The sequence below is a fragment of the Halichondria panicea genome, chromosome 1 (genome assembly GCF_963675165.1).
Source record: "Halichondria panicea chromosome 1, odHalPani1.1, whole genome shotgun sequence".
Taxonomy (NCBI): Eukaryota; Metazoa; Porifera; class Demospongiae; order Suberitida; family Halichondriidae; genus Halichondria; species Halichondria panicea.
In genome coordinates, this window is record NC_087377.1 from 14,489,353 (window position 1) to 14,505,364 (window position 16,012).

The following is a 16,012-nucleotide window of genomic DNA, read 5'->3' on the forward strand; positions in this document are numbered from 1 at the left end:
GCTTCTGATAGAGTAAATTATTAATGTGTGCATAATTTGATTGACGTGAATCAGTTCTAACAAAATATAGACTAGCTATCCGATTAATTTTATGTTTCAGAATGCTCACTGTTGGTGTAATAGTTATTATGATTGTGTTTAAGTGATCTATTCGCATGTACTAAATTCTGATAACAATTAAATCAGGTTACACATAAACAATACCAATTATTATTGCAACAGGAAGCATGTACTTTATAAACATGCACCAACAATTAATGAACAACATGAGAGATTATGATAGTCATACAGTTGTTGCTGCAAAGAAGAGGATTACTTACAAGAGGTATGATGCAATGTTATACAAGATGCTTTGTACTCTTTCTGCTAAGCTGGTTACACTACTGCCAAGGTATGTGATAGAGATATTCTAGAAACGTTATACCATTTGTGAACAATGATAGGAACGTCAGTAAGTGTAATTACGGATGATGGAAAAGATACACTTTCTGGTTCGTACTGTCCTACAACTGTTAAGCTTATCTGCAATGTTACAAGTCTTCCTAATTTGCGATGGACGTACAATACCAGCAAAAACATAATTGTTCTTTTTCACTCGGATAGTGTAGTACGCTACCCAGTTGCAGCATTTCCATTTTACCAGTTAACACAGTTTAATGTATACAAAAATCATATGAATCGGACTCGGATTAATGCTTCAACAATTCTCACTGTTGATCTGTCAGATCTGAACAAACAGAATATTGAAATTATCTCGTGCGGTTCTTCTTTTCTGGACAAGACAGTGCCAGTGAATATCAGCATTTTGCAGCCAACATTTCCTTCTGTTAGCCCCCAAGTTTATACAGCTGTGATTGTACGTTATGAGTCTGGACTTGTATCTAGTGTAGATGTATCATGGAGAAAATTTCAGGTACGTATAATTAGACTGTACTTGACACAAAATGTTTGAATACACACTGCATTGCTGCTATAGCAACCAGATTGTCCTGAATATGAAAATTCCCAAGAATACCTCATCAATGTCACTGGATGTGGGTGGACGTGGCTCAACCACAGTACCTGTCAAGATACTATTTGCTCGTCTATTTTCAGTAATTGTACAGAAAACGTGAGTGAAATCACCCTACAAGCCAAGATCGCTGACATTGAGAGTGAACAAGTAGTTTTTCCCACCTCTGTAGGTGAGAGCATTAATCTAGTATAGTTATTACATTTATGGACTTTTTTACAGATTCCAATAATCGCTACTTTAGAGCTGCTGTTAACCAGTCGTCTAGATGCCAAATTCATGTGCAGTGTTTACCCATGAGAGGAGATGTTAGTATACATCAAATGTGCACCATTCGATACACTGCAGATCCGGATTATGGAAATCTATCAAATCCTATCACAACTCTAGTTGGCACAGCACCTGTCTCACTTTCACTTACTACTCCTGGTACCATGTACTACTTTGAGTTCTCTGTGTTGATGAATGATACCTTGTTGATTGTGGAACGAATGGAGTACATGATTACAGGATCGGGAGGTATGAGAATATAAAGTAACAGCAAGAGTCGTATAATCATAATGAACTCATACACAAATAATTATTTGTATCTAATTAAAACTCCGATTACTATTGAGAATTCTCATCTACAGAGTTATTCCAGCTGGGTGTAAGAGAGGGTGCTATCCTTACTATTGTATCATCATTCTTAGGATGCTTTATTGTGCACACTACAATGATACTGTACCTTTTAATAGCTCGGAATGCTAACGGTGAGTAATTATTATCGTCACTACATGAAGCTAATGCCACCCAACTTCATGCATGCACAGGTGTTCATACAATATCCCGATTGAATGTGTTCATCATTACTAACAAACGCATTCAAATCTCGATAACACTGATCCTCTTCACGCTGTTTATTGGATGTAGCACTCTGTTGACAGCCTTTGCCATTATTTCAAATGGTACGTATTGAAAGATTCAACTCTCATTTGCAATACTTTCTGTGTTTATTTCATTACAGATGTGTGTTTCACAAACCAACAAGTTCCCAACAGTTTACTTGATGCAATGTTAGTACTTTCATGTGTTGGGATAGGAATCCTTCTCCTCTATTGGGCCTTCATAATATACAAAGTGTATAAACAACGCACTAAAGGTAATTTGGAGAGTGAACAAATCAAGGTTTTCTTTTTCAACTTTCTTATTTTGTATAGGAACTAAAAACAAGCTTGACATCAATTCAAAAACAGTTAAATATGACGCTCAAGAGTCATCTGAGGTGATAAAATTGTTTTAATCTAGACAGAATTATACATTTGCATTTGCTATCCAGAAGCCACCCAATTCTCAAGAATGCCAGCATTTGGAAGATATGCATCCTGATGGTGTTGAGGAAATGGTTCCAATGCATAAGAAGCCTTCGAATGACAACCAGCTAATGACGACACCTAGTAGGAAATGTCCACCCTCTACACTTCCCAAACAAAGAAAGTCAGGTCAGCATTCCAACACTGTTTTGTACGATGAGGTTGGTTTAGCGAAAATCAAAGGCAATGTCTCGGATATGACAGAAGTTGAGTTGAAAGCTAACGAGTCTTACGGGCACACAGACAAGAGCTTTTCAACTGCCAAGAGCAACGTGGCTGCTTGTTCACTATGTTTGTCTCCAGGCAGCAAAATCCAGCAAGATTTGTCATTAAATCATCAGTACAGCGATCTCAAAGTGACACCAAAGAACGAGCATCCTAAGCAAAATACTATTGAGTAAGAGCAGATAGAGTTGAAGTCTAATCAGTCATATGGTCAGCTAACAAGTTCTGTTGGTCAGATATATAGGGGGATGTGAACCACTGTACGAGTACGACTATATATACGTGGACCCCTAGTAACTCACAAGACAATTCCCTAAATAACTGCCATGTAGCAAACTGTAACATTATATTTGAGTGCATTGCGTTTTATGATAATAATAATAATTATTGGGTATAGTTCCGATCACGTTGATACAAGTTTTAGATTATGAATATGCCACATAAAATAATACTATAGAATAGCTAGAATTAACTAATTATACAGTACAGTAATTATTTGTCCGTTTTAAACACCCACATGCATCATTATACCCTCACCCTTGCCATACCTTCACTACACAAACACGACAACACACACACCCTCACATGTCGACCCAAGAAAACGTGCATGTTGTTTTCTAAGGCATTAATGGCTTGCGAAAAGAAGGTCAAATACATCATGGCCAGGAGAAATGTCACAACCCATCATTTCCCACTCTTTTGCACCGTTCCCTGCATGCATGAAAATATTGTATATTCACTTAATAATGAATATTGTTGTCTGCTAGTTAGTCAGAGTATGATTATATCAATATTCAGCCATCAGTCCCTCACAAAATAATGCACTGCAGACTTTTCAATTTTCTGGTGCAGGCCTTCATTGCACCATGTACATCACATGATGAACGTCTGTACCAGTCCTATATATATATACAGCTACACCAAAATTGATGGAAAAAGATCCAGCTGCAGCAATACCGCTACCTATATCACTTTTTTGCTACTAGAGCGATATATATACACTAGTGTCTATATATAATTATGACCGTCCGAAGTCTGTCTGACAATTCATGGCCAATAATTATTCTGGATTATCGTCAAACCTATTTTAGTAGCTGGTATCTCTGCTGCAGTTGGTTTTTGTTTTTTTATTCAACTTTGGTGTACAGCTGTAGAACAAGCAGGCCTTCATTATGATGTACAAAAGTTGACTGTGCAGGTTATTTTGTGAGCGTCTGATTTTTAGAGACAGTCAATTATTGATAAGCTATACTCTAGCTTCATGCCGTAAAGGTTAAGCATCAGCATACACAAACCATTGGATTTGAATCGGACTTAATTAGTATAAAAAGGCACATTTGCAGCCGGTCCTATGTATTATTCTCATCAGCTTAAAATTAAGGCTTTGAACAATTAAGTCTGTCCTTCAAGCTGTAAATAATTATACAGATTATATAGACCATGTCCCTATACGCGTACCATTCCTTAAACATGTGTTACCCATTAGATTCTATGCTGCTAAGATCACCTCTGCCCTCGGGTACCTATATATACACACATTCAATATCTATTGGAATCTAAAGCTTGAAAACATCCTGCTGGACGCTAACAGTTTCATCACACTTTCGAGTACATGTATATTATTTAAAATAACGTTAACAGTGAGCATAATCTTACGTTTTGTTATTTCTCTATAATTATAGTGTCTGCCTGTCTGGGATCAATTCAAGAGCTCGCATTGAAGAAGATTGTTAATGAATTATAAACCATTAAATAAATTTTAAAAGAGAATTTTGAGTATAAAACTTATGAGATGTGTATTGAACAAGCATTGTTACTATGTATGCAAGTGTGTTGTTCAAAATTGACAAAGCGTGAGGTACTATACAATAACTATTGATATAACTGGTTCATTGTTAACTTGGAGAGTTTGTGACACTGCATGCATGTGCTGATAATTATGTGTTAAGAGGTTTACTTATGAGACTCTATTTACAATGTCCGAACAGTTCATTGTCAACGTAATCATACTCCACTCTCTTATCCAGGTCAGAAGTTTCTCTTGCCAAACCATACGAATGATTCGTTTCCATTTTCACCTTTGTAGCTCCACTACTTCTCACTTCACCATACGACAAGTTAGCTTTCAATCTCATTTCCTCATCTGGTCGTGAACGTTGCTTCTTTGACTCTACACAAGACTCGTTAGGAAATAACTTTCCACTCAACTTTGTAAAAACACCAGTTCCTTTTATTGGATCATCGGCCTCACAATAGGAGTGAGTCAGGTCTTCATTTTGCTGTTGTGTTTCTTGATTCGAATAGACAACCTCCTGATCAATTTCCCTTGACTCTTGTATTCGTATTTCCGGTGCAGTCTCTCTCGGTTGCACTTCAGTCTCCGTTTTTGTTTTCAATTTTAATTTTTTCAGCAGAATATAGTATACACCAACTCCCATGACGAAACCGAGTACAGAAGAGAATATGAATACAACAATTGTAGTTGCTACGGTCACTCCGATAGATACAACTCCATTGGAACTGCTGTCTGTCACTGAAAGTACAACTGATGTTAAAGGCTCATGCATTAATAGAACTCACCAATAAAAACATTTTCTGTGACAGGATCACTAGCTTCTCCCCACGTCGTTAATGGCTTGGAGCTCCAACACGTAGTTACCATCTCCGGAGTGAGGGACAGTGAATGTGACCCTGCACACCATTGTACAGTCACCACCACTAGTTGTTAAGATTTGACGATCATCACTCCCAGTTAAGGTGATCTCATAGCGGATTTGCTGTCCATAATGAGGGCATACCGAAACCTACAAGGAAATATATGAATGTGTATAGTGCCCTGGCCAGTGACTCAGTGCTATAATGAAATGCATGCATAGTAAAATCAATAGCTTACTGGTGGTTCCCATGAAATTAGTAGCAGAATATAAGCAGAAAAGTCAACAGATGTTTGAATATTGAATTGTTGAGGGTCTTTTGGTTGTGACTGTTGTCTTATCTGAATATCAATAGGGATCATCTGGTAGTTTGCTGGATCTCCGCATCTGATTTCATTAATGTGCTGATCCACAATCGGTGAGATGTCGAGAGTAAGAGTGGAAGAAAAGTTTCCGTAAATTGGGTTAGCTCCATTTTGTGAAACTGCTCTCAACGCAACAGAAATGAAGGCTGAATTCAATTCAATTTGAGTGGAGGTCACGCTGTCAGGGTAAAATGAATGAATTTCTTTGTTAGTGACATTGTAACTCCAACGCAAAGTAGTGAGCTGCACTCCTTCACAGAACAGTCTGACAGTTCCAGGACAGTGCTCACCAATTAGACTTGCTCCTCCCTCAACAGTCAGAGAAACACCTGCAACATGATTGCATGTAGCTGATCACAATAAACAAGGGATCTTACTCATTGCTCTGCTTTTTCCAACAGTGAAGGACAATAAAACAATATGCATTAACAACTGAAGTACTCCCATCTTACTTGAGGTAGACTATACTTAACTTGCTAACTGGATGTTCCAAAATTCATGAGAGTTTCCCAAAAACATGTGATTCAATTCACAGGTGCATGCAGTTTATTTTAATTCATGCACCTATCAATTACTGATGTGAGTTATATTTATGAGTGAATAGCTGAAGAAATAACAGTTGCACAAACTTCAATTGCTTTCTACACGGTTATGATGAATTATATATAAAGTATACACACTAGTAAGCAACAACACACAGCATGTCCTTGATTTGTATTTATAAGTTAACACTGCATGGTCCATAAGCTTGGTTAGAGTTCATTTCAATTATTTCTTTGGGTGACACCTCCTCATAAACAGGAACAGCTGGTACAGTGGGTCCTTGTCCTTCAGCTGCCTAATTCTATGAAAGTATAAGTTTTCTATTCAAACTGTCTCTTGCTATTATTATTCTTATTTAATAATTATGATGACAATTCTCGTAACAATAATATACATATATTTAGTTTCAGTGTATGAACTGTTTGTAAATACTACTGTCTTAGAAAGCGAAGTCTAACATGTGTATAACATGTGTATAACATGTGTATAACACTGTGTATAACATGTGTATAACGTGGTATAATTATGCATGTTATGCACATTATACTGGTATTGAAAGAATACTGACTATCAAAACAATGACATCATAACTGAAATAGTAAGACAATGCACGAAACTGATTCACATTATACTTATTTATACTAGATTATGGTGGTAATTTGTGACTTTATACATCAGGTTTTACATGGTTCTATACACATTATACACATGTTATATTGCACTCTATGCAATATAACATGTGTATAATGTGTATAGAACCATGTAAAACCTCTGTGTGTATAACATCCTAAAGTATAAATGGTATAAATAGCCAATCCTGCACTGTATCACATGTAAAGCCAGCCTCTCATAGCAAAGTTTTCTATTGGGGTATCTCTGGCTATTGAAAGTTAGTGACAATTCTCATAAATGATGGCAACAATTAGTTTCAGTGTACGGAAAGTTTGTGACAATTCTTGTTAATGGCAACAATTAGTTTCAGTGTATGTGATTGCACTGTGATTCAGATAATGGTCAATTCAGCTCAAATCAGTGGATGGAATACTATCTGACTCGTCAAATGTACCACAATAATAATAATTGGCTGGAATATTAGATGAACACTGTAACACAGTCATGTTTTTCATACTCCTAATGGTCCATACGCCTGGTTAGTGTTCAGTTCAATCTCCTCTTTAGGTAACACCTCTTCATAAACAGGACCAGCTGATGCAATGGGTCCTACGTTAGCTTGTCCTTCAGCTGCCGGGGAAAACACTGCCTTCTTACGAGAGGAAAGGTGCATCACTAAGAGTCCAGAGAGGAATCCAAGGAGTGTTGCCATTAAGAACGTTATTCCTGTGCTCATTCCTGTAATCTCAGCAATTGATAACGAGTGGCCATCTTTCTCTGATACACAAGACGTATTGATATGAACTGATTCGTTAGTAATGGGTGCTGTACATTGAGGACAAAATTATAATGATTCAGAAGCTATCTTGTGTAAGACACCTTCGCAATGCAGGTCAGCAAGATTAGGCACCCACTCTCCTCTTCCTAAAACTTGAACACAAGTTGCTGTTCTTGGGTGACTGGGAAGTAGACTATCGTCACACTGGAGCACAATCTTTGACCCCTCCGTTAAACCAGATTCAGCAGATAAAATTCCAAGGCTCTCGTTGATAGGAGTAGAAGGAGTATCACACACGATAGCACCAGCTTGGGGATAAATGTATGGGGACCTAATTAAATATGGGTTATAATTATAAAGTAGATCTAATACCTGGTATGACGCCACTGTATGTAGTGATATTACTAGTCCCTATGCTGTTTCTAGCTTGAAGGGTGGCAACATAGATCCTGTTATTTCCAGTCACCAATACTTCAAAGGGGACAAAGCAAGTTGGTGTACATACACTACTGCTCACACTTTTGCTATAGCTTGTATTTTCATAGAGAAGGGAAAGATTGTAAAGGATCTCCTCCTGATATTGAGAACATTCAGCCTGCAAAGCAAATATGATGCAGTTGACTTGCGACAAAACCAATGCATTACAAACTTACGTATTGTTTCCAAGTGACAGCCAGTATAACTATAGAGAGGATAGATGACGTATTGATTCTTACACTGAAGTTACAGACATCGGGCAGTGTTTTTGTTACTATTGAGATGTTCACCGAAGTGTCATTGTTGTTTACTGCATCACCACAGCTGATTCTGTGTATTTCAGTGGCCATTTGAGAAAGTTCTAAAATAAGAATTGATGAGAAATTTGCAAAAACTTTGGAACTGTGCTGTGATACTTGAACAAGTTCGACAGATGCAGAGCCCAATGATGAATTGTTAAAGACTTTTTTGGTACCATTCACACTATCCGTCACAAACTTCTCAGAAGAATACATGCTATCATTGTAGTACAACCTCCACTGTAGCAGTGTGAGGTCCACTCCCTCACAGAACAGCCTGACAGTCCCAGGACAGTGTTCACCAACCAGACTCTCTCCTCCTTCAACAGTCAGAGAGACACTTGTAAACGCTAGCCCTATATAATCATTTTGTCAGCTTATGTTCATAGCTAATATAACAGTATACAACAGTAGTCTTACCAGTAAATGTCGAGAGCATTAGAAGAAGAACAAAGTAAATTCTCAAATGTACAGTGCCCATTAATTATTCTTTTCTATACAATCTGGGTAAATTAATGTTAGTAAATTGCATGCAGTTTTTTAGCAACAAAGATTCATTCAGATTCAAATCAGGTGATTTGTCATATAGGCTATAATTATAAACTATATATGCCACACTTTTTACCTGCAGTTACGAGAGTACTTTGAGGCTGTCGAAAACAAAGATCCCCTTCACATTCCAATCGATATTTGCAAAAGGGAAGAGGTTCACAAGGTATTGGATATGGCTGAGTTTGGTTATACAAATTTAATGAGGAAAAGGGACCAAAATTAAGAGGGTAAAAGCTTGTTGCAGATGTCTTCATCATCATCGAGGGTATAATGTGACATGTGCAATGCATGTGCTATAGCAAAACTGCTTTTTGCCTTAACTAACTGCATATATACAGTCATAACAATGTCCATAGAAAAATCTGCGGCGGTGGTGTGATTCAACGGGTAGATCTCTTTCGAAAGCAGTTTAGCCTTTATATACTCTTAATTCATGGCTGTTCACCGTATACAGTTACGTCCGTTGGTTCTTCACGCTGTGTGATCTCCTTACTGTATCATGTTTACTATCAATTGAAGTTTTTCTGGAATTCTTGTTCTTTAATGATCTCCACAGTTATCATCATGCATGTTCCTGTAGCTGTGATAACTCCGAGAACAGAAGAGAAGTTACCAAATTGCTGATCTGCCAAGCTTCGTGATACATGTGTTAGGTGGATAAATTGGAAAGGGGACTCAAGGCTCAGATGCATAGGACAGTGTTATTTGGTTCAAATGAATGGATCACATTGATTGCCATCTCCATTGTATATGACTTGTCAAAATGGTGAGGTCCTCTCCGTCACAGAACAGTCTGATAGTTCCAGGACATGCAGTGTTCACCAACCAGACTCACTCCTCCCTCAACACTCGACAGCCATGCAGAGAGACACTATTATATACTCATACTCAACGTGGCATACCTGTCAAATGGTCAGGATATTGTATACCGTGTAGGAGAAGTGTTCTAGTGGATAATTTTCGTTGGTGAAAACCCATTTAAATATTTCGTAATATTCCTACAGCTTGGATTAGAGACGTTGAATCTATTTGTGTTCATAGCTTTAACTTTCGTACGATGCTCTTCATTCGAATATTTATATCATACGAAAATAACCTGCTAATACGGTATATAATCCGGAATGAATGTACCTAAGCACAATGCTTGAACGTAGAATAAGAAAGCTATAATGAGGAATTGTACGGAAAAAGTATTAATTAGCAGCTCACACATACATTATAATTATTCTAGTGACCTGTTAGCCTTGAATCCACGCCGATTAAAATTGTAATCGGCGTGGATTCGAGGCTAGTGACCTGTTATAATTATACACCTCCATAAGATGAACTTTCTGATTACCATAAACTCAAGACACCACAATTATAATAAGGTGATGCTCAGTTATACTTCTCATTCTGTAATTTATGCACATGCATGAATATGTAAAACGTTAACTATAACCATAATAATGGCTGGAATGTTACATGGACACTAACACCGTCTATACTGGTCCATACGCTTGGTTAATGTTGAGTTCAATCTCCTCTTTGGGTGACACCTCCTCATAAATAGGACCAGCTGGTACAGTGGATCCTACGTTAATAGCTTGTCCATCAGCTGCCGGGGAGAACACTGCCTTCTTCCGCATGAACCAGTATGTCAAGAGAGCACCACAAGCACAACCAGAAACCATTGCCACAATAAATGTTACAATGGTGGAAATCACAGCAACTTCATTGATGGTCAGAGAAACTTCCTTGGAATCTGTAAAATAATGTCAAAACATTGTCAAACATGTAGACTAAGATCACACCTCATTACAGTCAATATACCGTATACTAGAATGTTTTGCGAGAATCAAATAAGCGAAATTTGCAAGGGTTGATCAAAACGCAATAGTTAAATCGCAAATTAAGGGTCAATTTTCTGCTGATTTGGCTCATTCGCAAAGGTTTTTCACCCGCAAAGTATTCTAGCAATTCATATGTACTAACCCTAACCCTTATACATGCACACAGATCTTATAAGTACGAGTTAATTGCTCCCTGCATGAAAACAAACAGCAAGCAATGTACATAAGTATCATTATCCTATAGATGTAAACTGCAATGATAAACAAGGGCATTTAGCTAAATCAACTGTTGTGTAAACAGTATAGGGCTCAATGAATGGTTCATACTCTATAAGTGCTGTTTTTGGTGATTTAAAATCCAGCACATATAATTTAGCAGGCTTTTAGGGAATCCTAGAGCCCCATGCATGCATGTTAGGCCATGTAACAGCAGCTAGTAATACCGTGCTTGTTCTAAATCATTAAAGCACTGTTTCTAACTATAATTATACAAATAATTAGTGCTGTAACTATAGCACCGAGTGTCGATTGTATCCATACTCTTGAATTCGTTATAAAACAATGCTATGCAGTGACTGACTTGGAATATTTACCTTGTCGTAAACACTTTAGGACTTCAAGGTCGAGACTCCACCGGTACGTACTATTACAGGCAAAGATATTCTGTCCAATGAGCTTGTATCCTTCTTCACACCAAAACCTGATAGTTAAATATTCACCAGTGCTTGTGTAGGAATATTTGAGTAACGAGCTGTTGGTTAGCCTTTTTGGAAGAACACTGCATTTCTCTGCATATACAAGTATATAGCATACATGTTATTTTAAAAAACACTATACTATGTATATATAATGGAGGGGAGAGTGATCCAACCCACAAAACCAGTATTATATACAGGAGGATAATTTCAAAGACTATTTTCCTATTATTTTTTGGAGGATTATGTGCAGCATTTTATTTTGTGTTGGCCACTCAGCATGTCTTCAATTTTATTACTGTTATGTAGTTAATACTACCTTCTTCACAAAGTAGGTCAGCAGGATTTGGCACCCACTCTCCTCTTCCTGAAACTTTAACACAAGTTGCTGTTCTTGGGTGACTGGGAAGTAGACCATTGTCACACTGGAGCACTATTTCTGACCCCTCCGCGAAATCAGACTCAGTCGATAAAATTCTAAGACTCCCGTTGATAAGAGTAGAAGGATCACACACAATAGATTCTGAACCAGTTTGAGGGGAAAACGAGGACCCATGCAATTAAATATAATTATAATTTAATAATTATAAATTTTTTTTATACCTGGTATGATGCCACTGTATGTAGTGATATTACTTGTCCCTATGTTGTTTTTAGCTTGAAGGGCGACAACATAGATCCCAGTTTCCAAAACTTCAAAGGATACAGAGCAAGTTGGTGTGCACACTCTACTGTTTACAATTTTATTGTCATTTGTACCATCAAAGAGAATTAGGGAAACATTGTAAAGGATCTCCTCTTGGTATTGTGAACATTCAGCCTACAAAGTATTAAAATGCAGTTGACTTGCGGCATATTTTTATGAACTTACGTATTGATTCCAAGTGACTGTCAGTATAGAAGTATTGATGCTCACACTGAAATTATAGACATTGGGTACTGTCTCTTCTACTATTGAGATGTTCACTAAGGTTTCATTGAATTTTTGTGCATCACCACATCTGATCTTGAAAACCTTCTGTATCCCAATGGCTATTTGAGAAATGTCTAAAGAAAGAACTGATGAGAAATTTGCAAAGATTCTCAAAATTTTGTCCTGGGACAACTCAACAAGTTCGACAGATGCAGAGACCAATGTTGAGTCATTAAAGACTTTTGTGGTCTCATTCACACTATCAGTATCGAAGCGTTTGAGCAAATACATGTTGTCATCATGGTAGAACTTCCATTCTAACAGTGTGAGGTCCACTCCTTCACAGAACAGTCTGACAGTTCCAGGACAGTGTTCACCAACCAGACTCACTCCTCCCTCAACAGTCAGAGACACTGATGATGAGTACACCTCTTCACTTATCATTGAAAATAAGATGATTAGTACTGCACTTGGCCTGCACACTGTCATCATGTTTAACTCTTTCCTTGGCAATCTGTTGTAGAAATTACAACAACGGTAACGAATCGTTATGATGAATTAGATGAAGTTGTATGTGAGCTCCTCCCTGACAAACAAACTGTAGTCTAGGTAACGGCCTTATCAGTCAAGTAGGCTAAAAATCTGTGTCCTTTGATGTAAGCTTTAATGTCTCTTTGTGCATATGTAGTTAAAAAAAAAAAAAGGAACCTTTGACTAGCTAGGAAGAGTAGCAGTAGTAGTAGCAGTGCAAGCAGGACTAGACTAGATTAAAAAGTTGGTGGAACGAATAACTAACCGTTTGGACGTCACCTGGCTGCCAGACTTTCATCTCGACTCTTCCCCCTGAGTAGCTGGCCTTTCTCTAAGCCACAAAAAACTGAGCAAGAAGCTGAAGAAGCAGCTAGACAGAGACATGTACCTAGCCTTGAGAATTGGGAGGCGTGGCTCAACTAGTTAGCCCAGCCCAGAGGAATTGTTACCGTGGGTACTGAACAACCGTAGAAGTACAGCTACCCCTGGCTTTACTGAATTAACTAGCTGTGTCTGCTGTCTAGTTGGACCAGATTTAGCTAGATAATGGGGTAGAGAATAGTTGAGCGGTGCTGTGTGTAGCTTGAACTGTACTGGCTGGCAAGAATCTAGTAAGCACCCTATGCACTGATAACTCGTCAGAATGGAGGGTATGTTCTAGGGATCTGGACAGCTGTACATCCAAAGGAGCCAGGGAGTGCCAATCACCTTCTCCCAGTCTCTGACACGCTAAACAAAAAGAACTAGAACTGGGAGTCCCAGCTAGAATTGCTAGCCGGATCTAGACTAATAGAATGACATGGAGGCGTGGTGAGGCCGGATCCACACTAATTGATCGACCTAAAGACGCTCCTGTTCCAGATTTTCACGAATGGCAAGGAAAGGGTTAACGTATAAAAGCTCATGACATGAGTCGTGTTTGCGTATAATTATGGTAATTCAGCGTATGTGCATTGCATGGAAAGTGTGATGTCTATGAATGTGCATATTGCATTGCATGATAAATAAACGTTGTGATGATTCTAGAATTCATATACATTAGCATGTAAATTGAGGTGTATGTGATGGTACCGTAAACATGCAGGTTACCTTATAAACGCAACTCATCCAATGGAAGTTGCATGGGCGTTGCCTATATCCCTCTTATATCGGGTTGGAATAGATAGGAGAACAGAAGTACCATGCATGTTTCATGATGTGCTCTGACACTAAGGGGATTCTGGAATATCCATTGAAACTCTCAGGATACTCCAGGGTACATCCCATGTACCTTCCAGGAGTGCATGCATGGCTGTGGCCAGCCTGAAGACCTACCTCCCTCCACCCTTAGAAGACTACCGTGACAAAAATTATGGAAAGCACAAAAATGTGCGGGTGTTGAAGTTGTAAATGTGGTTTGTGAAGTCAAGCACACGACACAAAACATACACATGCATGCATGTAGTGCATAGCACGGATCAAAGAGTGTTTACTATACTATGCCCAGTTGTAAATGGGTTGGATATAACAGCTTCCAATCGATAGTGTTCATAGTACAAGCTCCTGTACCATTGGATATCTGTGTGTGACGGTATTGTTTGTACTACCTCCTGTAGTTGTATGTATTCCCTCGGGCGTTTGTTTAGTGGCCCTCGGGGAATACATAGATCTGCCTCGGTAGTACAAATCCAATACACCCTTGATATCCATGCATGATACAACTGTTTCTTGTATATACATAATCATACAGTCTCGGTATGTTGTCAATTGAGTTCAATTGAGAGGCCACGTATGCAGCCATTCAAGGAAAAATTGATGGAATGCTATATGTAGATGGAACGTTCTAAAATCGTAAATGGACATAATTATAATTATAGTTGAAGAGCTCATGCACACCTGTTTCATAGACTTCCATAAGCAAGTTAGCAAGCTGTTCTTGTCCCACAACTTCAGCGTAAACTGGACCTTGTGCCCAGTTTTGTATATGTTTCCAGCAACATACTAAAACTGAAAAGATATAATTAAATTGCTTGCTCACTTTTGTGATCGAGGGGGGTCAATTCTTGATTTGGTTGTGGCAGTAGTAGAATTCACAGGAATCTGAATTGGTGATAAGAAACATGTCTTCATCATCATCGAGGGGACCGTATAGCGAGTATATAATTATTTCGAGAGTATAAATGTTCGCTGATTAGGCATGTATACCTCAAACATTTATACCCACGAATTTTATCGCATGCAAGCATGCTGCAGAATGGCTGCTATTCCGCGAAAACCTTTCTACCGGATATTCCGCGAACTTTTATACCCTTGAAATATACCCGCTGGCCACTATATATACGGTATTAGTAATTATAGTTGTGACACATGCAAGAGTGCCACATGGGATAACAGATATTGGCTACTCGTGCAGACGTCAAAATGCAACAATGTGATCATGTGTAATACATGTGCCATTATTACCATAGCAAAAATGTATAGTCTGGTTCAAATGAATGAATAGCTTAATTTCTCAATTTCATGTCAAAATGGTGAGATCACCTTACAGAAGAGTCTAACAGTTTCAGGACAGTATTCACCAACCAGACTCACTGACTCCTCGATCCCTCAACCGTCTGAGAGATACTTGTATACACTATAATTATAGCCTTAAGAATTTTGTCAGTTAAAAGGTTCATAGAATTAATTCTATGAAAGTATAAGTTTTCTATTCAAACTGTTGGGTTATCTCTTGCTATTGAAAATTGGTAACAATTCTCGCAATTAGTGGGAACAATAATAAATTATCTACTTGTATTTAGTTTCAGTGTATGATTGCGCTGTAAACAGGTAATTGGATCTATAGTGTGTGAATAATATGTTATGAACTGTTTGTAAACACTAAATACTTAGAAGCAAAGCATTTCATTTTATAGCGCGTACTTTTCGAGGGCTTTATTGTCGTACATTAGCAATCTTTGACAAAAATTAGGTCCACGGAATGCTTAGCTATCGGAAGACACAACGTACCAATGGAGTGGAAACGAAATGTTTTAATTTAAAGGCTATACATTCCGCTATAATACGGTATAATACGGTAGTCTGCATGGACAAATGCTGTGGTGTATATAACCAGGGTATCACACTCCAGCTGGTTTGAAGCCAAGTGATCGGATTAAAATTGGTCAAAAGGTACAAATCACTAGGCCTGCAT

At 38.1% G+C, this 16,012-nt stretch overlaps 4 protein-coding genes across 4 annotated transcripts; 1 reads left to right on the forward strand and 3 right to left on the reverse strand.

Annotated features, from left to right (window-relative positions):
* The first annotated feature begins 308 nt into the window (after positions 1 to 308).
* On the forward strand, positions 309 to 2,970 carry LOC135351294 (uncharacterized). Its single transcript, XM_064550268.1, has 8 exons — positions 309 to 913; positions 977 to 1,184; positions 1,235 to 1,531; positions 1,645 to 1,764; positions 1,825 to 1,959; positions 2,019 to 2,153; positions 2,212 to 2,276; positions 2,331 to 2,970. The coding sequence occupies exons 1-8, from the start codon at positions 437 to 439 to the stop codon at positions 2,763 to 2,765; spliced, it is 1,872 nt and encodes a 623-aa protein (XP_064406338.1). The 5' UTR covers positions 309 to 436; the 3' UTR covers positions 2,766 to 2,970.
* A 1,312-nt stretch (positions 2,971 to 4,282) lies between these two features.
* LOC135351632 (uncharacterized) lies at positions 4,283 to 6,082 on the reverse strand. Its single transcript, XM_064550695.1, has 4 exons — positions 5,986 to 6,082; positions 5,483 to 5,937; positions 5,170 to 5,393; positions 4,283 to 5,122 (listed from the first exon to the last, which is right to left on the reverse strand). The coding sequence occupies exons 1-3, from the start codon at positions 6,053 to 6,055 to the stop codon at positions 5,199 to 5,201; spliced, it is 720 nt and encodes a 239-aa protein (XP_064406765.1). The 5' UTR covers positions 6,056 to 6,082; the 3' UTR covers positions 4,283 to 5,122; positions 5,170 to 5,198.
* A 1,106-nt stretch (positions 6,083 to 7,188) lies between these two features.
* LOC135351603 (uncharacterized) lies at positions 7,189 to 8,661 on the reverse strand. Its single transcript, XM_064550659.1, has 3 exons — positions 8,195 to 8,661; positions 7,914 to 8,136; positions 7,189 to 7,849 (listed from the first exon to the last, which is right to left on the reverse strand). The coding sequence occupies exons 1-3, from the start codon at positions 8,531 to 8,533 to the stop codon at positions 7,608 to 7,610; spliced, it is 804 nt and encodes a 267-aa protein (XP_064406729.1). The 5' UTR covers positions 8,534 to 8,661; the 3' UTR covers positions 7,189 to 7,607.
* A 1,537-nt stretch (positions 8,662 to 10,198) lies between these two features.
* LOC135351410 (uncharacterized) lies at positions 10,199 to 15,548 on the reverse strand. Its single transcript, XM_064550398.1, has 7 exons — positions 15,361 to 15,548; positions 14,858 to 14,919; positions 12,268 to 12,823; positions 12,000 to 12,216; positions 11,716 to 11,919; positions 11,295 to 11,489; positions 10,199 to 10,613 (listed from the first exon to the last, which is right to left on the reverse strand). Exons 3-7 carry the CDS (start codon positions 12,799 to 12,801, stop codon positions 10,351 to 10,353), a joined length of 1,413 nt encoding a protein of 470 aa, XP_064406468.1. The 5' UTR covers positions 12,802 to 12,823; positions 14,858 to 14,919; positions 15,361 to 15,548; the 3' UTR covers positions 10,199 to 10,350.
* Between the last annotated feature and the right edge of the window lie 464 nt (positions 15,549 to 16,012).